Source organism: Sinocyclocheilus grahami, unplaced genomic scaffold (genome assembly GCF_001515645.1).
Source record: "Sinocyclocheilus grahami isolate Dianchi unplaced genomic scaffold, SAMN03320097.WGS_v1.1 scaffold95.1, whole genome shotgun sequence".
Taxonomy (NCBI): Eukaryota; Metazoa; Chordata; class Actinopteri; order Cypriniformes; family Cyprinidae; genus Sinocyclocheilus; species Sinocyclocheilus grahami.
Window position 1 is genome coordinate 2164916 of NW_015505274.1, and position 23845 is coordinate 2188760.

The 23845-nt window shown below is 41.0% G+C and overlaps 1 protein-coding gene across 1 annotated transcript in view; it reads right to left on the reverse strand.

The window, feature by feature from the left end:
- LOC107587718 (uncharacterized) overlaps nt 1-23845 on the reverse strand; it is a 31231-nt gene that overhangs the window by 1349 nt on the left and 6037 nt on the right. The window contains exons 2-7 of the mRNA XM_016275601.1: nt 6717-8128; nt 5282-5859; nt 5110-5177; nt 4807-5021; nt 1742-1992; nt 1503-1646 (exon numbers count right to left, since the gene is read on the reverse strand). Coding sequence (XP_016131087.1) covers nt 1503-1646; nt 1742-1992; nt 4807-5021; nt 5110-5177; nt 5282-5859; nt 6717-8128 — 2668 coding nt within the window. The remainder of the gene's footprint in view (nt 1-1502; nt 1647-1741; nt 1993-4806; nt 5022-5109; nt 5178-5281; nt 5860-6716; nt 8129-23845) is intronic.

Consider the following 23845-nt stretch of genomic DNA (forward strand, 5'->3'; position numbering starts at 1 on the left):
GAATGGCCTTTTCAGTCTCCAGAATAAATCTCAAACATATTTGGTGGGATTTGAAGGAGGTAGTGGCAACATGAAAACCAAAGATTGTCGGTGATCTGAAAGATTTTTCAAGTGTTACGTATTTATTTTTCTGCTGCTGGTGTCCCTGTGTGTTCTCTGTTTGTGTCTCCCTGTTGCTCCTCCCACTATCCACTTCACCGGTTTGGGAGTGCCACCTGATTTGTGTTCCAACTCTTTAAAGACTGAGTAGAGCAGTGAATATAAGAACCCACAAATTTGCAAGCGAGAGAGGTTTTCATCTGACAGACTGTCATCTTCCGGTCCCAGCACTTGTTGTGCATGTTGTGAAACTTGTAGTGGTTAAGTGAAAGTTATGCTGTGTGCTAACTCTTGTTTAAGTATGGTAACTCTGTGTTTATAGTTACCATTAACTAGTTGGAGTGTTAAATTAATTCCCTCGGTTGTATGTATCTGTATAGTTCTGACCTGTGTGGCTGTATAGTTCTGACCTTTCTGAAGTTTATCTGTTGTTCAACTTTGCTATATCTTTGTTGTGGGATCATTTGTAGGGAGGAGGATGCCATTTAATTTGATGATTCATGTTTTCTCCTGTTTTTAAATAGACAGGGAGTAAGGAAAGGATGTCTTTGGGGTTTTTTTCTTTTGAAGGTAGGTCAGTTACTGTATGTCCACAAACCCTCAGTAAGTGTCTCTCGTTTATTTTGGCCGTTTCCCCTCCTGAAGTCTTAAGTTTGTATCCCACTGATTATCTAAAATAAAGCCAGTTATATCTTTTTAATTTGAAACCTGGTGGTGTTGTGATCTGTGCTTGTTCTGGGACCTGGAGATGGGAGTTCTCTCACTCTCTCCTCGCAATTTTTGTTACCCTCCTTTCATGTAACACAAGTGAGGAATGGGTCAAGATTCCAGAAGAGAAGTGACAAACGCTTGTAAGTACTTAGAGGCAGCCTTTATTTGTGGTTATAAAGAATGAATGTTTCTCTACAAAATTTGACTTTTGGGGGTTGAATCATTTTGTGCATGAATGTTTAGAGCCTATTTGTTTTTTTATACATCAACTTTATGTCCTCAGAATCACTCAATTGTATTAATAAAATATCCATAACAGTTTACGGATGCCTTGGTTGAATTGTTTCCATGAAATTTCATGGCACCAGAATGTCTTGCATTTCAAATTATTCAACCCCCTTGACCTGCAACTGTAAATTGTGCCTACATATCAATTTGTACACTAGACACTAAACTAAATGAACTGGAATGAATGGTTAAGGCAAAACAAAATCCCACAATACTGTTTAAAAACCATCCCAGGATGCACCTCATGGATAATTTTAAGACCTTCATGAGAAGAAAGTAGCCATAAGTGACATTATAGATGAACTAAATATGTAAATTAATTGACACATTATTCCCCCATGATTTCTCAATAATAATAAAACAAAATTCTATTAAAATATTCTTATTTTTATCCAAATACTGACCGCTGGTTGTATCTTTGATACTGGTCTCACTGAAAGTCCATGTTCCTCAACAGGATCACAGGACATGCTGTACACACATTCATATTTGAGCATGCATTCACAAGCTGTTTGGATTAATCTGTAATCTTTATTACAGTTTTCCACCTAAAAAAAAAAAATAGAGAAAGGTTAAAGTTGTTTATAAAGATCAGCCAAAATAAGGTGAAACTGCATAAACAAACACAATATTTCAAATGTACTTCTCTGGGATCCACACTACGTGGTTGTAGAAACACATGCAGCCTATGTGTTCGCTGTAGATAGAATAGCATCACCTGGCCATGTGTCTTAGACCAACGATTCGTAAACCAATTTGCTACTTTGGAAATAAAGAACGTTGATGTTCCTGGGATGCTCACTGTAACGTGCGTGCTTGTGATATTCTGAGGTTTCAAAATATCAGCAATCTGACTAGAGTAATGTATAACTGACATGAAGTGGCAGGCATCCTCTGAGATTCAAAACAAACAAACAAAACATTTCACATTTTTTGTCATGACCTCTACAATTAGAATTTAAAATATACAATATAGTGTTAGTTTTGATATTGTATTTTGCACTGTTTTATTCACAGATTACATTCAGCGTCTCTTATTAGGGGTTCAAAAGCAAAGCACTGAAACCTTATTGTAATTGTAAGGATTATTATTATTACTATAATTCTGCTGCAAAACTGATCGTGCAGACCAAGGTCTGCGAACCTTGGCCGCTTTGAATGGCCAAGGACTGCCCAAGAGGCTATATGACTATATGACAGGTAAAGCAACCAATCACGTTTTGTTTTGTGCCACGTCATGTTTAAGAGTCTATACCGCAAACTTTACATATTTCACATACTTTTGAATATCCAGTGCTTAGTTGATCCTAATAAGCGCTCATTGTCACTGTTGTAAACACGACAGCTTTCTTCTAACATGAGGGGGTTTGGCGACAAGGCATATTTGTTTCCAGGCGGACTGTTATAGAACGTGACACGCACATCTCCCGGAAATCCTGTATAATTCAATCAATCAGATGACGACTTTGAAACTTCTGAAGAGTTTCCAATTTTGTGTGCCATATGCATCAGACTGTTCAGCCAACAGTCCATGGGCGTGATGTCTGAGGCTGAAACTAGGGAGACACTGGCAAATACTCACCCTAATCGGCCAATAGGGGGGCGTTACAGCAATCGAAAACACAAAATCGCTTATAGATATTTTGTCTCAAATGTCTTATATCATTGGAATCTTTGGTTCAAGACAATTAATTTCCTATTTAATTTCCATCATGAAAATTTTGCCATTTTGACGTTTTTTCAAAACCTACTTTATTCAAAACAACTTTTACAAAAACTAGTCCTTGGTTTTCTGCCTAATCGGAACCAAACCAGCAAAAAAGTTCTCTGGAGTCTGATTAGTAAAATTGATCAAAAACAAGATGAAGTTCCATTGTTGGTCGGAACAGGATGCAAAAACGTTCGAATTGGGTGGGGCCACTTTTACTAAAACAGCTCCAACTCTCAAATGGAATGAGACATTTTCACCAAACTCAGAACACATATGAATGAGCTCATTCCTTGGTCAAATTACAAAAATTGGGAAGTTTGACAACTTGGTGGCACTATAACAGGAAACAAATATGAAAATAGCTGTAACCTGTTAGTTGTAACCCGTTAGTCTGATTCACTTGAAATTTGGCATGCAGTCATCTCCAAGGTGCCACCAATATCTATGATGGCATTGGTGTATCTTGAAAAACATGGCCAACCCATAATAACGCCATAAGCCAATAAATTTGAACACTTATTAGATGAGGTTAACGGAGGCCGATCAGAACAAAACTCGATGGGCCAGTTTGACTCATGGTCCTAGAGGTCTGTGAGAGATTTGAAAAATTGGCCACTAGGTGGCGCTATCAGGTTTTACGCCTTATCACACAGCGTTTCACAATATTCATATAATATATTATATTTCCTTATTCTGATTATCTTTAGAAAAGTTTAGATTATATTTTCTTTTCATCTCATCTCTGTATAATGCATATTAAAGCAGAGTTTTGGTTACAGCGGTAACCAAGGAAACGCTGTATGGCTGCTATTCCATAAGCGCCACCTGCTGTCAGAGAGTGAAATTGCGTCTCACTCAGTGCTTCTTCTGTCTTTGTTTCGTGCAGATATTTTATGTAGTATAGTTTCACAAAACTAAAGTCAGAGCATTCAGTTTTTGTTTTAAAATTTCAAATCATACAATCTAATTTAGATTTTAAAAACTGCTCATGCTGCATGTATTCAGCATCTTTGTTTGGATTGTGATTTAAATGCAGTGGTTGACTCTAATTTTGAATGGAAAGAGCACAGGCAACGCCTTTGTTTATATGAAGAGTTTTTTTGTCTTATTTATTTGATTAGATTTGGGGTTTGCTTTAAAATTTCAACTTAGTTTTGTTATTTGACATATTTCTGTTTCACAAAGAAATGTGCAGCATTGTGTCCAAGCAATAATAAAAGGACACCTTTTCATTTACAATTTGTCTTAAATTTAATTTTGTTTAAAAAAAATAAATCATGAGAAAATTGAATCGTGAAATCAGTATTGTGAATCGAATCGAATCGTGAGCTGAGTGAATCGTTACATCCCTACCGAACAACTTTGCCTCTGGAACCACTGCTGTCAAACTGTTCGATAAATATTTGACATTATGTAAAAAAAAAAAAAAACTGTTTCTAACTTGTCCTAGAAGGTTCATCCGGTTTTCACCAAAATTGATACAGACCATCTTCAGATGGACCTAACAAAAATGTATCAAACCCAATAGACCCAACCATTCTTGAATAACGCACAAATGAATTTGACGGAGAGCTTTCCAAACTGGGCATGAAGCTATATCTCTTAAACGCTTGATCATATTTAGAACAAACTTAGAGTTTGTTATGACAACTATGTCCTGAGGTTACTTGCACAGTTTTGGTACAGTGCCACCTAGTGTTCAGGAGATATTAAAAAAAGCCTAAATGGATCTAAGGCTGTATTTCTGCAATTCTTTGGCATATTGACACCAAACTATGTGTGTCATCATCATCCCTAGTTAACCACACCACATCAATATGGGAGCAGTGCCACCTATTGGTCAAAAGTGATCAAATATTAACTAGTGATTTTATTTTTCAGCAATTTTGGGAAAAATCTTCTTAAAATGTCTATAATTGCTTAAAGGTCTTAAAACGCTTGAACCCTGGTAATTGCTGCTTGCAGCTATATTGTGATTTATAAGTTTGCCAACTCACCAATGGAGGTCTCACAATGAGGTAGTCTGAGCTGAGACAGCTCACCCTGAACACATTTGATATCATACACAGGTCCTGCTTGGTAATAGTTGGCAGGGACTGGACAGTCGCTGTCTTGAAGAACAGTGCTGTATAGCACCTCTCCTTCCCCCTCCATGTTAAAACCAATCTGTGTAAACTTACAATGGAACCAGCCTGCATGGTCGCACTCTAACCTATTTGATTTGAAAAAAACAACAACAGAATATTAATGTAAACTTATACACTCAATTATCTTACTTCACCTTTTTGTTGACACAATACCTGTATTTACTTTGCCCTTTCTGAACGATGACCTTGGGAGTGAACAAACAATCTTTCATGTCTAGCTTCTGTGAAAAATAAAAAGTGCTTAAGTGAATTGTAACTGTATTGTCAAGACAAAAATGCATTTGCAAAAGTAAAAATTTAAAAGGTTAGGAAATCAGTGACTTACCCTTAAAATGTCTAAAGGGGATTGAGAATCTCCATTTGAATTATCTGGTAAGACTAGATGCATTGAATTATTTCTCCTTATCATCCTCTGTATCCTCTCTGAAAGCTCTCTCCTCTCTGTAGTTTCTGGTGCAGAGCCACAGATGTAGGATTTGTCTCCACATTTTTCAAGAAGCCACTCCAATACGCTTCTCTGATCTCCAGAATACTCATCTATATTACGGTCTCCCTCTGTAAATACTACAATGACATGATTCCAAAATTTCTCTCCAAGAAATTCTAAACTTTCTAGAATCTTTTTGGTCTGGTCTGTGAATTCGCCATCATGCAGAGAAAATGCAAGTAGAATGGCATGGGGCCCAAGAGTCAGTTTTTCCCATTTAAGAATCCTCTTGTCATTGCAGATATTAATATCAACCAAGTGCACAATCTCCTCATTCATGGCACCTTTGAATGTCTTAAGCCTCCCACTTCCAACTTCATCATAACGGTCATCAAAAACCAGTTTTAGAACAGATTTTTCGGTTTCACTGAAACTCATGAGCCAAATTCTTATCTCTTTGAGAAGAGGGCTTTCACCTATTTAAGAAAAACAAAGAGACAGTATAAAGAGACAGCTGACATGTTACTGAGGCTCATTTAACTTGCATTAAGAGATTACAGACAATTACAGATGCTGTCATAAAACATGACAATGTTAATGTCAACTTCTAAATTACATTTAATTTGCATACACTGGTGCATGCTTGCCTAAAACAGTGATGCTTTCCTAAAAAGTTTTAATTTGAAGTTTTTTTGCATTAATGACTCCTAAACTGTAATCTTCAAATTAATGAATAAATCCTTAATAAATACGGTCAGTCTTATTAAACAACATATTTTACAGTGCAATTGTGTTCTGATAAATATCTTGAATAAATGGATTTAGCAATCATAAATACTGAACAAAAAAAGTTTAGGACAAAGGCCTCTTTAAAAAGGGGTTGTTTGTTTGGGTTTGATCTGGACAATGTTTAATGGAGGAATAAGAAAATAGTTGAAATATTCTGTAAATGTATGCAGTATGTTTGAAAAAAAAAATCACTGCATACCAACAACTTAACCTTATTAATGGAGGAACCTATAAAATTTCAGTGTGTCTTTCAGATCTCAGTTTAAAAACCATTTGTTCAGGAAGCCATCAATCAATCAAACACAAAAAACATCTGCTCATTTCTTTAAGAAATGTAATTTCAGTCAAGATAAAACATTCATACAACTTTTGACAACATTCTCAGTCTATAGTCAAGAGATCATAAAAATTATAAACAAATGCTCAAGACAATTAAGATAATGCTTACTAAATCCATTAATACATTATTAAAGTTCAACTTAAATTATACACGTTTTGTAGAAATCTTTTGACATCTTGAATAAAAACATAAAATTGTATTTACCTAAATCAAGCCCATTTGTTATGGCTCTCTCATAAAACTGTTCAGCCTTGAGTTTTTCACCCTTCACTTCATGAATGAATCCCTGTATGCCACACACCATGCCGTCATCCTGGTTTTTCAGCCTTTTAATTCGATGTTCAATCACCTTATACAGTTTGTCCTCACACTTCTTGCCTTCCTCTGATTTCGGTTGCAGCCTCAGACCTTGCATGAAATGATGGATGGCCAGTTGTTCAGATCTTTTGTAGTAGAGCTGGTATTGGCCAAATAAACAATGAACTTCCTGCAGATCTCGCTTTTTATTTTCAGTCATTTTAAATGCTTTTTCAAAAAGACTCTCAGCTTCGAAGCGACCTAGTTGTCCGTAATGCAGTGCTACATCTGCCATGGCAGTAGCAAAAGACGGCTTTAGGGAAATTGCCATTTCCAGATGATAGATGCACTTATGCAGGTATTTCTGGACTTCATCAGACTCTTTAACATCAAACTCTGCTTTACTATGCGTCCTATGTTTCTTTTCCAGGATTTCTTTTTTACCTTTGTAACACATAGCCAATTCATGGTGTATAAAGGCTGAGTTTGGGGTAGCCTGCAGGGCTTCTTCCAGTAGAGTAATGGCAGCATCCATGTTTCCTAATTGGCGGCAAAATTTTGCTGCGTATCTTATGACGTGTGGGTTTTCAGGGGACATCCTCAGTGCCACAATCACCTTCTTCAATGCAGTTTCGTATGTCTTCCAATCATCTCTGTTATGCAGCATTCTCAAGGCTAGCAAGACTAAAAGAACAGCATCATCTGGATCAAGCTCTATAGCTCTTTTGAGCTGTTTTATTGTTGGTGAGTCTAAAGATTCAGAGTTCTCATTTGTTGTGCGGAACATTACAATAGCATAGCCTGAATTTAAATCACTGTCATCTGGGTTAAATTCAAGGGCCTGTCTAAAGCATTCCTTTGCAGCATTGTAGTATTTGTAGGAGAATTTAAGAAAAGTCCAACCCTTTTCTCTGAGCACCTCAACAGTATAAGTGAATCCTTCAGAAAATTTTCTGTGGATCCTCTCTAACTCTCTCAAGTAATCTTCACATTTAGAGACCTCATTCATATGATAGTGCAACCAGGCAAGGTCTCCATAGGTAACAATAAGAACTTCATCACTGTCTTTGTAGTGTTCTTTTGCAAGCTGCACTGATTTCTGGAGACTTGCGAGTGCTTCCTGCTGGTTGCCATAGAGATACAGAACAAATCCAACGCTGCTGTAAGCTCGTGTTACTCTTGCCTCATCAGATTCCAACTGAATCTGATCCTCCAGACGATTCAGTAAATCACAGAGAACAAAGTCTTCTTCTTCTCTTAGAGACCAAGTAAAATGGCACTCCTGCAGAAGCAGTTTGGTTTTTAAAGCACCTTCAAGACTGAAAACAGAAGGAAAAGTGGAGACATATAAGGATTTAAACATATTCTATTTACAGTATATTAGTGTAGGAAATTATTTCAGGTACACTCACATGCAGGCACACAGAAAGATACCACAGGTGTGGAATTTTATAATATATAAATATATTGTAGCCTAATGTCTGCGTAAGGGACATGATAAATCAATTTTTACTTGAGCTTTTTACATTTAGAAGGTCTTTGTTCCATTAAAACATCATATTCATTATAAATAAAGCATTCATTAAACCAAGAACCAAAAACAGCTTGTTTAGATATTGTGGGACATGTAAACATTTGCATATGACCACCTCCAGAGCAAGACATCGATGAATAGTTATACTTCTACATCATCGCACTATTTGCCCTGCCCACCGTCGTTCAGTCATTGACACCTGTCTACAACAGACACAGAGCGTTGTGGTGTTTCAAAAGCAAATAGAATACATAATAATCAATGACGCCATCTTCACTGGACACAGTGTGCAAAATGGGTGTTCAATTTCTGACTGACTCCATGTGCTTGCTGACAACAGGACAAACGTTCGCTTTGATGTGCCCGGTTTAGACAACGTGTTTGTTTTTGTATAGCCTTCAGAAGGGTTTCAAAGTGCAAGTTTTTGAAAACATTACCGTTATCATGTAAACTACAAAAACGTGAATTTATGAAAATGGTGACATAATACGCATGCGTATTACGTATTCAGTCTATAGGTAAGTATATTATTCTTGATGTTAAAAAATCTTACCCATGTTTCATGAAGTTACAGAATTTGTTTAAGTATTAGACATGAAACAATTTGTATTCTCAAATATTAAATTTTTTGGCAAATAAATATATTTTTAAAAAGTAGAGAAATTAGGAAATATTTAAAGTGGAGGTCTAATGCTATTTCATGCATTCTGACATATTTACACTGTTAAAGAGGATTCTCATGCTAAACATGGCCAAAGATTCAGAAATTAGTTGGACGCATGACGGAGTATTCTATGCCAAATACATTCCTTCAGGGTTCGTATAAGTTTCGGAAAGTTAATTTTTTTCGGAGTATGGCTCTTCATGACATCATAAAGGGTGAAATTCCTGGGCACTTCTCTCGGAAGAGTGCACGCACATCAACCAGGGGTGTGTTTCTCAAAAGCATAGTTTAAACGAACATTTGCAAACAGCGTCGTAAACTTACATGGTAGGAACTACAGCTCTCGACCTGTGGTTAGAAGCATAGTTGTGCAAGTGTGTTTGTTTGCTCCCGGCATTTCAGTGACAAATGTTTTACAAATAAATTAAATTAAAGTCAATTAAGTTTTTGTTTCAGTTTTATTTTTTTTCGCGACTCTTTAGACGTCAGACTCCTCGTGGAGTGGAGACGAATCTCTATCAGGGCAATCGACTCTATGAAGCAACATCAGAAACACTCGTGATGCTCTGAACAACATAGAGGCAGGCATTCTCCAGATGCACTGAAATAGTCTTCCGGCCAGTCTGCGAGAGGATCCGTTTCAGAGCGAGCAGTCCGGGGGATCGTTCTGCTAAAGCACTCTCTGGAGTCCCCAGAAGAACATGTCATGCCTCCGTCCACATGGACAGAAGCATTTTGTGCTTTTATTTGGAAGTTTATGGTACACTATTAAGAATATACAGAATATATGGTACACTATTAAGAAGTGCTAACCTGCAAATGTTATTTTAGTTAGGGAGCTATTTCTACCTGATCTAATCCTTAAATTTAATTTTATCACTATAACCTAGTGTAGGTTGATTAGGTTAATATTTTTTAGTTTAATAAAATCAAATATATTAGCCTAGATGTTACCACATGAGAAATTGTACATATTCAATGAAGAAAAACACTTAAAGGGACATAAAAGCTTTACTCAAATGAAAACACTTTCATCCTCATGACAGTAAAAATAATACTTTTTCTGCATATTTATTAGTTTTGGTTGTGTGTGTGTGTGTGCGCGCAAAAAAAAGTGTATTAATATTATAAGTTAACCTCAAGAAACATATTGAAATTATTAAAATAAAATCCATGTCATGATCCCTCTAATGCATGACATGGAGGCAAAGAAAGCTTGTAAAGAATAGGCGGAGGGTGAACCAACTCCAGTGTAAGGCTAAAAGCAGCCAAATCTATTAACTACAAACATCCTAAACCTGTCTTTTTAGGCAAGAACCAGACATGGGTGTCACAGATCGGCCAGGCTCAATCACAGTGAACACCTTCACCTGAATTCTAATCACACGCACCTGTCACGGATCATCAATCACCCTCTGCTCCCATACAAAAGCACACACCTCACTTCACTCCAGTGTCCGATCTCGTTCATTCGAAGTGGACACTCTCTCTCTGATATCCTTACCAGATACATAGAAAGACTTTACCTGCCTGTGATACTTACCTCCTGTGTTTCCTCCAGTGTGTTCTCCTGTGTTCCGTTCCCATCATCTGCTCTGTGGATTCCCCGTGTACCCATCAACTGAGGTGTGTGCAGTCCTCTGTCTCCCTTCCACGATCTCCTGTGAGGACCCCATACGGAGTCACTCTTCTCAGGACCATTACCATAGTTCATATTCTCACCTGCCCTATCCATCCGCACCCCTTGCTGAAAATAAACATTGTTATACTTTTCTAACCCTCTGTGTGAGTCTCCTTCTGTAACAGATGATCGGACCACAAAGGATCAGCAGGATGAGTGCACCCGACCTGTTCCAGGAGATCGTGGATGCCCTCAAGTGGATACTCACTCCAGTCATTGTCACACCACCAGTCACGCCCGTCACCAACGCCTCTTCCACGACAGTACTTACCGGTCCCATGGCCAGCCCAGCGCCCTTCTCTGGTTCGGCAGAGGAGTGCAACGGATTTCTGCTGCAGTGTTCGCTCGCACTGGAGATGCAGCCCCATCTTTACGCTATGGAAAGTGCCAAGATAGCGTTCATCCTCTCGCTGCTGACAGGGAGAGCACTGCAATGGGCAGAGACCACCTGGTCCCAAGCTGGTACAGTAACTATATCCCTTGATACTTTTATGACACATTTCCATGAAGTGTTTAGTAAACCCGTAGGCGATACCTCTGTCCGTGACCAGGTATATCCCCTCCGTCAGGGGTCTCTGTCCATAAATGACTACGCCCTGAAATTCAGAACCCTCGCAGCAGCCAGTGGCTGGAATGAGTGCGCACTTCTAACCACTTACCGGCAGGGACTGGAGCCGAAGTTTCAACTTCAGCTCACAGCCTATGACGATTCCTGTGGCTTGGAAAGGTTCATCCAGCTGTCCATCCGCTGCGCAACTCGCATGCTATCCGGCATGTCAGCACATCAACTTTCACCATACACTCCACTCCTTCGTCGGCCAGACACCATCAGCCCTCCAGAACCAGGTCAGGAACCCATGCTAGTGGACGGCACTCGACTCTCCCCTTGGGAGCGGCAGAGACGGCTGAGCCAGAGCTTGTGTTTGTACTGTGGAGCTGAAGGGCATGTAATCGCGGCATGCCCCATTCACCCACCATGACCTATGGTGAGTGTCATCAAGCCTTCAATAAGTATCTGCACCGGTCCATCCTCGTCTACATAGATGACATTCTAATCTACTCCCGGAGCGTTGGCCGAACATTGCCACCATGTTGCGGAGGTCCTTGAGCGCCTGAGAGAATTCCATCTGTTCCTCAAAGCCGAGAAGTGTTCCTTCCATCAGTCCTCGGTTTGGTTCCTTGGTTATGTCATCGATGACGGTGGTATCCAGATGGACGAGGGGAAGGTTGAGGCCATCCGAAACTGGCCAGTTCCAACCACCGTCAAGGAACTTCAATGATTTCTGGGATTCGCAAACTTCTATAGAAGATTCATCAACCACTACAGCTCCATAACCAGTCCACTCACTAACATGCTCCAAAATAAGCCCAAATCTCTGTCCTGGACACCAGCGGCCACGGAGGCCTTTGAAGCACTTAGGAAAGCCTTCACTTCTGCTCTGCTCCTCATCCATCCAGACCCACGATCTCCTGTGAGGACCCCATACGGAGTCACTCTTCTCAGGACCATTACCATAGTTCATATTCTCACCTGCCCTATCCATCCGCACCCCTTGCTGAAAATAAACATTGTTATACTTTTCTAACCCTCTGTGTGAGTCTCCTTCTGTAACAGATGATCGGACCACAAAGGATCAGCAGGATGAGTGCACCCGACCCGTTCCAGGAGATTGTGGATGCCCTCAAGCGGATACTCACTCCAGCCATTGTCACACCACCAGTCACGCCCGTCACCAACGCCTCTTCCACGACAGTACTTACCGGTCCCATGGCCAGCCCAGCGCCCTTCTCTGGTTCGGCAGAGGAGTGCAACGGATTTCTGCTGCAGTGTTCGCTCGCACTGGAGATGCAGCCCCATCTTTACGCTATGGAAAGTGCCAAGATAGCGTTCATCCTCTCGCTGCTGACAGGGAGAGCACTGCAATGGGCAGAGACCACCTGGTCCCAAGCTGGTACAGTAACTATATCCCTTGATACTTTTATGACACATTTCCATGAAGTGTTTAGTAAACCCGTAGGCGATACCTCTGTCCGTGACCAGGTATATCCCCTCCGTCAGGGGTCTCTGTCCATAAATGACTACGCCCTGAAATTCAGAACCCTCGCAGCAGCCAGTGGCTGGAATGAGTGCGCACTTCTAACCACTTACCGGCAGGGACTGGAGCCGAAGTTTCAACTTCAGCTCACAGCCTATGACGATTCCTGTGGCTTGGAAAGGTTCATCCAGCTGTCCATCCGCTGCGCAACTCGCATGCTATCCGGCATGTCAGCACATCAACTTTCACCATACACTCCACTCCTTCGTCGGCCAGACACCATCAGCCCTCCAGAACCAGGTCAGGAACCCATGCTAGTGGACGGCACTCGACTCTCCCCTTGGGAGCGGCAGAGACGGCTGAGCCAGAGCTTTTGTTTGTACTGTGGAGCTGAAGGGCATGTAATCGCGGCATGCCCCATTCACCCACCATGACCTATGGTGAGTGTCATCAAGCCTTCAATAAGTATCTGCACCGGTCCATCCTCGTCTACATAGATGACATTCTAATCTACTCCCGGAGCGTTGGCCGAACATTGCCACCATGTTGCGGAGGTCCTTGAGCGCCTGAGAGAATTCCATCTGTTCCTCAAAGCCGAGAAGTGTTCCTTCCATCAGTCCTCGGTTTGGTTCCTTGGTTATGTCATCGATGACGGTGGTATCCAGATGGACGAGGGGAAGGTTGAGGCCATCCGAAACTGGCCAGTTCCAACCACCGTCAAGGAACTTCAATGATTTCTGGGATTCGCAAACTTCTATAGAAGATTCATCAACCACTACAGCTCCATAACCAGTCCACTCACTAACATGCTCCAAAATAAGCCCAAATCTCTGTCCTGGACACCAGCGGCCACGGAGGCCTTTGAAGCACTTAGGAAAGCCTTCACTTCTGCTCTGCTCCTCATCCATCCAGACCCCAAAAAAACGTTTGTGGTTGAGGTAGACACTTCCACTACAGGAGTCGGAGGCGTACTTTCTCAGCAGCAGGGGACACCATCCAAACTCCATCCATGTGCCTTCTCACGCAAACTCAACCCGGCGGAGAGGAACTATGACATCGGCAACAGGGAGCTCCTGGCTATCAAGCTAGCCCTAGAGGAATGGAGGCATTGGTTGGAGGGAGCACATCACCCATTCAGCGTCCTCACTGACCATAAGAACTTGCGAGACGCCAAGAGACTCAATCCTCGCCAGGCAAGATGGGCTCTCTTCTTCACTAGGTTTAACTTCACCATTCCCTATCGTCCTGGCCCCAAAAATGTGAAAGCAGATGCCCCCTCTCGCCTACATGCTCCAGAGGAGGTTAGTGAGGACCCAGAATCCATAATTCCCAAGGAACTCTTCGTAAGTCCCATCCAATGGAAGGATTACCCAGTCACCTCCACCAATGCTTCCACGCCCACTCTGCCGGGTTGCCCACCAGGAGTGCAGTACGTCACCAGAGCACAACGCACTTCCCTGATTCACTCCGTTCACCCGCAGGGCTGCCCACCTGGGTTACAGTATGTCAACAGAGCACAACGCAATCCCTTGATTCACTCCACTCACACTTCTCTGGGCACTGTCTACCCAGGGGCCAACAGCACCCTCTCGCTGCTGAAGGAGCGCTTCTGGTGGCCCAACATGGCCAGGGATGTGAGAAGGTTCATTCAGGGCTGTACCGAATGTGCCATCTCCAAGAGCCCACGCCACCTACCATCTGGCAAGCTCCTTCCGCTGCCCACTCCCAACCGCCCTTGGTAACACCTGGGAGTGTTCTTGTAGTCATTGATTGATTCTCAAAATTTTGCCGTCTTCTTCCCCTCAGGGGTCTACCCACAGCCATGGAGACAGCTGAAATCATGCTTAACAACGTCTTCAGATATTATGGGATTCCCGAGGACATTGTCTCAGATCATTCTGATGCAAAAATTCTAGACTTCAAGATCTGTTCTCAATAGTCCTGTGAACAAATGTTCTGTATGTGTTTTATGGCCTTATTTCAGTGACTTTAAAATTTTAGTTTTTCACTAAGCACGCATAAACGTTGTTTTCTCAAAAACACAATCACATACATACATGCTGCTCACATATTATTGTAGCCCAGTTTGTGCTGATTATGGTGCTACTAAACTTAGTCATTAAAATGTTTATTAGCAACTGAAAAAAGCACAAATGTCAGGACATGTCAAAACTTCTCCAGGGCCCAAAACACCCTCAGACCCCAGAGGGTTAACAACGTCTTCAGATATTATGGAATTCCCGAGGACATTGTCTCAGACCGTGGCCCACAGTTCATCTCCAGGGTATGGAAGGCATTCTTCTTCCTCCTAGGTGTGACCATAAGCCTCTCCTCCGGTTACCATCCCCAATCCAATGGGCAGACGGAGAGGAAAATACAGGAAATCTGGCGTTTCCTTTGAACCTTCTGCCATGGCCACCAGAACTCTTGGAACCAGTTCCTAGGCTGAGCCGAGTACGCGCAGAACTCTCTCCGTCAGCCATCCACTGGACTCACTCCCTTCCAGTGCGTACTCGGGTACCAGCCTCCCCTATTTCCCTGGTCCGGGGAACCGTCGGATGTCCCTTCTGTCGATTACTGGTTCCGAGAGAGCGAGAGGGTCTGGGACGCAGCTCACCATCAGCTTCAGCGGGCAGTGTGCAGGGGCAAGACTACTGTCACTGCTCAAGCCTCACCATCCACCTGTTTCTCTTCCCACAGCACAGAGCCTGCCCCAACGGAAGAACCCCCTCTACCGTTAATCCAGGAGGACGGCACCATCTACAAGGTCAACGAGATCTTGGACTCCCGGCGCCGTGGTGGTCTCTTAGAATACCTGGTGGACTGGGAAGGTTATGGGCCAGAGGAACATTCATGGAATCCCAGAGTTGACATCCTCAACCCCACACTGCTGGAAGCCTTCCACTCCACGCATCCAGATCGCCCTGGGCCCCGAGGAAGAGGTAGACCACCACAAAGTCAGGGTTTTCGGCCTTCAGGAGCGGGCCATGGGTGGGGGGTACTGTCACAGATCGGCCAGGCTCAATCACCTCCCAATCACAGCGAACACCTTCACCTGAATTCTAATCACATGCACCTGTCACGGATCATCAATCACCCTCTGCTCCCATACAAAAGCACACACCTCACTTCACTCCAGTGTCCGATCTCGTTCATTCGAAGTGGAATCTCTCTCTCTGATATCCTTACCAGATACAAAGAAAGACTTTAACTGCCTGTGATACTTACCTCCTGTGTTCTGTTCCCAAGTCCGTTCTCAGGACCATTACCATAGTTAATATTCTCACCTGCCCTATCCATCCGCAACCCTTGCTGAAAATAAACATTGTTATACTTTTCTAACCCTCTGTGCGAGTCTCCTTCCGTAACAATGGGTGTCATGTAGACGAATAAAATGTTTAATGGGATTGAATTTGCATTTAATGTGATCACGATTTAATTAAAACATTAGAAATTGATAATTATAGCTATAAAGTTTCCTTCCCACGGATATTCAAACGGCAAATAAATTATGTACAGAAATTACATTATCACTAACTGTGATCTATCGCACTCTCAAAAAAAACAAGTATCGTTATAATCACTGAAACTGTCTACACTGCGAAATGAATTCTTTACTTACATTGTATGTACACCTGCGCTTTGTTGTTTATGATGAGAGAATTCGCGTAATTCAGTCATCGAACGTGCGTGCATTCCAGGCGCGGACTGGCCATCGGGAGCACCGGGACATTTCCCGGTGGCCTGATGGTCATTCTGGCCTGCCGCTGTGCAGTCGATCAGGCTGACGTGCAATAGGCTGGTATGCAACTGCGAATTAATTGACGGACTTATGAATCTACGAATCAGGCGATCGCTGAGTGAAAATGACACCACCCCATGACCCAACATCAGCGAAGCACTGCCTAATTGGCTATATCCAGAGGCAGGCTTTATCATAGAAAATCGTGCAAAAAATGGAGGAGCAGAGAGGGAACGTATAAAAAGGAGAAAAGCCCTGGCCACAGACGCAGCAGGTTGCTGCAAAATCACAGCCATGTTCGCCAGTAAGGGAGCAGGTCGGTCAGAATTACATTTACATTATATTTACGTAATCATTTGGCAGACGGACGCTTTTATCCAAAGCGACTTACAATAGATAAAATCTATTCTAAAAAATATTACAAATATATATAATGATAGAAGTTTTAAAAGAGCATCTTAATGACAAACTAGCACACTGTTTTACATATGGAGATACAATATTTTTTTAGTGCCAAATTTGACCAGAAATTTTTGGTAGTCTACCTGTTACATCAACTAACAGGGTTAGCCTACAAGTTTAGCAGTCTGGTGGACACATGAATTGGGTGGTGGTGACTGCAGCAACAGAGGTGGCCTGGGGTGGAGTCAAATTCCCGGCCTGATTTACTGTCCCAGTCCGCCACTGGTGCATTCAACAAAGCTGATGAGTTTCAGCGATGACTCATCTGAACGTCTCTGATTGGCCATTGCATTCCTAAGCTCAACAGAATCGTGTGTGATTGGTTATAATGCGCAACACTGTAAAAACGCCTAAAATTAAATACGGTGCAACATGAGCAAATCTTAATTTAATGCCGCAGTCGACCCTTTCTATTCATTTACACTTTGTTAGCAACAGACGTAACAGATTTAATTTGTTTGAGCAGGGGCATTTTTGTCCAATTTAGTGGCTTTGATTTATGTCGTTTGAACTTTGTTATAATGACCATTAATGTCTTTTAAATTATATGTTTCATTCGCTAGTATCCAAAGCTATAGGTTGTGAAATCAAACATTTCTCGTTTTTATTGTTTTGTTTTTTTTTGGTTAGCTCACGTACTAGCATAGCATACAGCTACCCGATTAGCCTGCTAGGTTAGCTTATACACCACGCATTTGCACTTACCATACATATATTCACAACGAAATAGTAACATAAGTGTTGACTTTTGATCAGGCATTTAAAACACCTACCGCCTTGGTCCTAAGCGGATCTGATTTCGAAGGGGGACTCGATTTCTCATGACACCGGACTTACCATTGGGCTTGAGTGGGCTGCAGCCCATGGGCCCTGCCTGGTAGGGGGCCCCGCCTTTGCCCGTTTACGTTTTTTTGATTTGTTAGTTATAAGCTAGTCAGAATTCAGAAATTATTAGCCACATTTCCACTGCGCACGCAAGATCTAAATGGGCCAGCCGGGGCTACAGCTTACAACTACGACCTTCAAGGCCTCAATCAAACATCATAAACTGGTATTTATGATTATTTCACATAGACGAAGGACACACGTATTGAGTCAAGTCTGCACCGATTGGTTTATCACATGGCTACTTTAAACAGCCCCATTAAGCCTTTAGTCCCAAAGAGCGCACATTTAGAAAGATAAGGATAAATTCTCAAATGTTCACACCTCATTTCTTTACAGAGGATGATTCTATATTATTTTATTAATGTTCCACTAAATTATGCGATCATCTGATGAGTTTTGAGCACTCTCTCTCGTTACCGCATTACACATAGTGGGGAAGAAATTTCATAAAAATGAATTTAAATAAAAAATAGCAATTGAATGAGTTTCTGATATAGGACTTAGCTAGAGCCCGACCGATATGGGTTTTTTGGGGCCGATACCGATATTAGGGAGTAAAAAAAGGCCGATACCGATATATCGGCTGATATTCTTTGTGTATATTATAGTACAGTACCAGTCAAAAGTTTGGACACTTTCCCCATTCATGTGTCCAAACATTTGACTGGTACTATATATAGAATACAGTATATACATAAACAGAATATATATACATAAACACATTTTTTGCAATGATCACTCAAATGTGGTGATCAAACACTTATAATGGTGACCGAGATATGTAAGGGCATTTAACAATTTAACAATAAACTTGTGATGAGTGCGATGCACAAAGTAATGGGGTGTTAGTTGTAACACACATGGTTTGAATATTATTTTAATCATAGTAACATTTAAATTCTGGCTTAAGTAAATTATCTCAGTTTTTATTATGTATTATTTATTATTTATGTAACACTGCATTACAACTCTCGAACGCCACCCTCCGCACGTCGGTAGCCCCCCGGGATCGCTTGATCGGTTGGCGCCGGACCGCGAAATTTAACCACCCGTAACTCCCGAACCCTGGGGGCTATTTACACAGGGATAGCCTCAATCGAAAGAGGGCCTCGAGACGTACACTCGATTCGCGTTCGCGAGGGTTCCTCGAGCTGAAGGGATCCCCCGAATTTGGTGCGGATCCGCCACGCCGTTACGGAGATATGGCTGTTCTAAGTTTAAAAAGAATTCTATACACTTAAAGCGTTTCATCCAGGTCGCCAGTAGCAAACAATGGAGCGCGCTCTGCTGGACAGCCTTTCATTGGATCAGATAAGATTTTAAGCTGTCATATGGTCAAGTTACAACGTGCCCCTCAGATGTTACAATGTGTTCCACCTACGGGGCATGTTGTCACATTTCACTTCCATTTTTAAGCGTAAATAAAAACTTTCTGTTAGTATGAAACAAATGGTGCGGATCCGCCACGCCGTTACGGAGATATGACCGTTCAAAGTTTCAATGGTTTTCCATAGACTTAAGCTTTAAAGCATTTCATCCAGGTCGCCAGTAGCAAACAATGGAGCGCACTCTGCTGGACAAACTAAGTAATTTTCAAGCATTTTATCTCCATTATATGTTCTATAAAAAAAATGTTCATATCGGCGGCATATTCGCCGATACCGATATATCGGCGACAGTCTCATATCGGCCAATAATATCGGCAAAACAATATATCGGTCAGGCTCTAGACTTAACCTGTCACACAAACAAGAGTCCTGTTTTTTAGAACATAGAAAGAAAATAGAACAAGCAGCAGAACCGCTGCGTCTCCGAACAACAGTGTTTTGTTCCTCAGCGTTACACGGACCAGCAAATGATTCAATCAGGCTACAAGTTCAGTCGTTTGCAAAGTTGATTGAATCAGCTTTTTAAACGAATCGGTTGATTCAACTCACTCATTAAGACAGTCACAGCATTTTATCTGCGTTATATGTTCTGTAAAAAAAATTTCATATCGGCGGCATATTCGCCGATACCGATATATCGGCGACAGTCTCATATCGGCCAATAATATCGGCAAAACAATATATCGGTCAGGCTCTAGACTTAACCTGTCACACAAACAAGAGTCCTGTTTTTTAGAACATAGAAAGAAAATAGAACAAGCAGCAGAACCGCTGCGTCTCCGAACAACAGTGTTTTGTTCCTCAGCGTTACACGGACCAGCAAATGATTCAATCAGGCTACAAGTTCAGTCGTTTGCAAAGTTGATTGAATCAGCTTTTTAAACGAATCGGTTGATTCAACTCACTCATTAAGACAGTCACTTGCTGCCACCTACTGGCGGTTGTAATTTAATATTTTAAAAAGTAGCTTATTTCATTTTTGCAATCATTTAATATTTCTACATTAAAATGTTATATTTAAACTTAACATTTATGTACAATCCATCTATGAATTTTATTGATAGTGATTTCATTTGATTGTTAATAGCCAGCATGTATTTTTATTCGATTGAATTTATTGATTAAATAAGAACCTAAGATGAAAGAGATCCGCACTCCTCCAAATGCAGCTAAAAAAGCTTATTCTATTTATTATTCAGAGGTCACAAAAATATGTCGAAAGAAGTGCAAAAGTGCAAGTGCAGAACGTTTTTGGGTATTAACCCTTCCTCAGTGCCATGTGCTACCACACCTGCGCTCATTAAAATATGTATTACCATAATACCCCTAATATCACGAATATCTTTTAAACAAATACACATCTCAAATCTATAACAAAATACAGTAAATACATTAATAAGTCATCCCAAATTCATATACGACTATATCAACAAAATACACATATACACCAAATAATAATCTCATGACTCCAACAATAATTCTTAACATCAGTTTTTATGTATACAATCAATCGAGTCCCCCATATATGTCATTAAATTATTTTAAAAAACAACTCAAAGACAAATCTTCATTCATACCCAGAGGGTGTAGACTTTTAAGATAAAAAAAATCCACCTACATTCCTTTTGCAAAAGTCTACGTTCTAAATTCCCTCCTCTACGAGTGTCAACTTTTCAATAGCTATAAAATTTAGGTCTAAGACTGAATGAGACATCAACAAAATGGCGAGCCACAGGCGATTTTAAATCTTTCCTCCTAATAGCGCTCATATGCTCAATGATCCGAGTTCTAATTTGTCTATTTGTCTTACCCACATATTGTTTTATACACGGACAAGATAACAGATAAATCGCATTAGTGGAAGCACATGATACCAGTTGTTTAATTTTATATGTGCGATCAGTTATACAACTCCAAAACGGTTTCATCTTTGTATCTTTTGGATCTACGCACCATATGTTTTTGTCTACTGGATTTTTATACGAGTGTTTGGCTCTACTGCCTTTTTTGTGGATTTAAATAAGAACCTGACATAAGAGGACACAGATATGACAATAACGTTTATAATACTAATAAGCCAACATCTCTGGCTTATTTATTTATTTGTTTTTTGCTCAGTTATTTCTTTGATCGCTCAACTGAGAGAACACATCCTGTTTATTATATTATAATGAATATTTAATATTACATTTAAACTTTGACTATAGCATAGACATGTAGCATATTAATTGTACTATTTATGAACCTCAAAGCATATGTTTGTGTATTTTGTGTTACTCCATAATGATGTTCTATTTGAGGGCAAATTGTAGTGTAGGTATAGGGCCCAAACATAACCTCAAGCCCAGGGGCCCTGCCCCCCTAAGTCCTGCCCTGTCTGCAAGTCACTAGCAACATGAATACACTGGAGTGTCGAATAACTGAGCTGGCACGAATATATCCAAACTTGTACGATCGCTCGCTGACAGACTTTAAACATTCAGAGAAAGCATTTAATTCCTAGAAAGAAATTGCAACAAAGCTTGGTGTCAACGACCCGGAGTTATGCAAAAAGCGATGTAGAGAAACATCCAAGACAAGTTTTCCAAAGCCATGAAAAGAATGAAAGGAAAGAGTAAAGATATAAGGTAGCAAGTACCAAATACATGCGTTTCAAATAAATGTTACACCATACTGCTGCTGCTGTTGTTCTTTCAATAAGCGAATTTAAAGGGTATACAATAAATGAAATGTCAAACGAACATACAATAATAAACCTTTGTTTTTATCAAAAGTAAATCATTACACCACATAAAATATAAAAAGGTGTAACAATTTCTCCAGTTTAATAAAATAAATGAACACTAATAAAATAAAGTAACAAACAGGTTTGTTATTGAGATGACTCTAATGTTTTTTCCACATCATGCTAAAGTTTTCAGACTATGAGCCATTCACACTTCCCATAAGGTACTGATTATGGAAATGGAATGGTTCTTTTGTATAGCAAACATTATACTTGACTCTGAATTGCTGCTAAACATTATTATTTTGTCTGTTAGCCTATATTCTGACCATTGGGGCCCGTCTCACACCTAGATTGCCTACACTTCTTCATTTCATCATTGTTTTGTTAGGAGATACGCCCGAGCAGTGCAACACATATTTAGCCTACATTAATCTACACCCCGCTTCTAGCAGGGCAGGGGTGTTGGAAAGTTCGGAAACAGTATACCGTCGCTCAGCCTTTTCGAAATTCTTTTTGCCCCCAAACAAAGAACGAAAACGAACTTCGTTTGAAGTATATCGGGGCCTTAAGCCTTCCCCAGCCTGACACACGCTCCACCTATGCTTGTCTCTATAACTCAGCGAAGTGCATTAGTGAAATGACATGTGGGAAGATTTGCTTAATACCGCCTAAATGTTCACGCAAAGAAAGAAGGCATAACTTTTATTCTTGCAGTAGTATTGTTGTTGCCGTCGCCATGTCGTGAAGGCGCTGTGTGCTTCATTGTGAAAGCGAAACTACTTTGTTTGGTCTTCCAAAAGAGGACGATATCCGCTTCGTCATGCCTGGAGCTGATCCGTGCTGGTCACTGAGGAAATACATCAACTTCGTGCTGTGGATCACCGGATCGGCTTTCTCCGTAGACGAAGCGGAGTCCAGCCCGGGGTCGCCACATGTGGTTGCCGCAAGCCCGCCTGCCACAGCTCACTCAAGCCGGCCTCCGCTCACTCTAGCCCAGGGGTTTTCAACCTTTTAGGACATGCGCCCCCCCCAAGTTTGTCTAATTTCACTCACGCCTACATCTGAAATTTTCATTACGGTTTATGTTCACTTAAAACAACCGACTGTGCTTACAAGGATACTTGTCAAGACAGCCATTGGTATTCATCTGCTGTCTGAGAAGGCTATCTGTTTGTGCACTTCAGATGTGCACTTCATAGAAACGCTATCACAGTGCGTGCGTACCGCACTGAGGTGTCTTGGGCTTAAATGGCTTAAAATTACTTTAATGTTTAAACTGACAATACTTAAAACTACGGTGGCCGAGAACTGCAAAACAAATCACAATTCTGAAAACAAAATAACAAATTACAAACGCAAATGCAAGTCTACAAAACTAAATAACAATTCAGAAAGCACAACAACAATTCAGAAAACATTATAACAAGTCAGAAAACACAAGGACAAATCCGAAAACAAATTAACAAATCAGAAAACACAATGACAAATCAGACAAACCGGAAGAGGTAGCTATAGTTTGAGACAGCGCCATTGGTTTGGGATTACTCACCGCTGACTGGACGAGACATCTGTCAATCAACGTATACAGGAAAAACCAGCCGAAGAACAGCAGAGTCGTGGTAGAAAGTTCGGAGATGGTATTAAAGTAGCTCAGTTTAAATGTATTGTATGAACTGCCCTTACTATGGAATAAAATATACGGGGTGTCTATTTACATTTAGTGGAGGACTGTTTCCTGATCCTGGGAGAGTAGACTACAATGTCGGCAGTTCTGACTCACAGCCTGTAAGTACGTTTTTTATATTTAAATAATTTGCCACTGATGATTCATACGCCAGGTTTGAGCAGTGTAGAGTATGGCTTGTAGTTTGTCATTTCTCCGATCACAAATGCAGACATGGTTTTATGTTTAC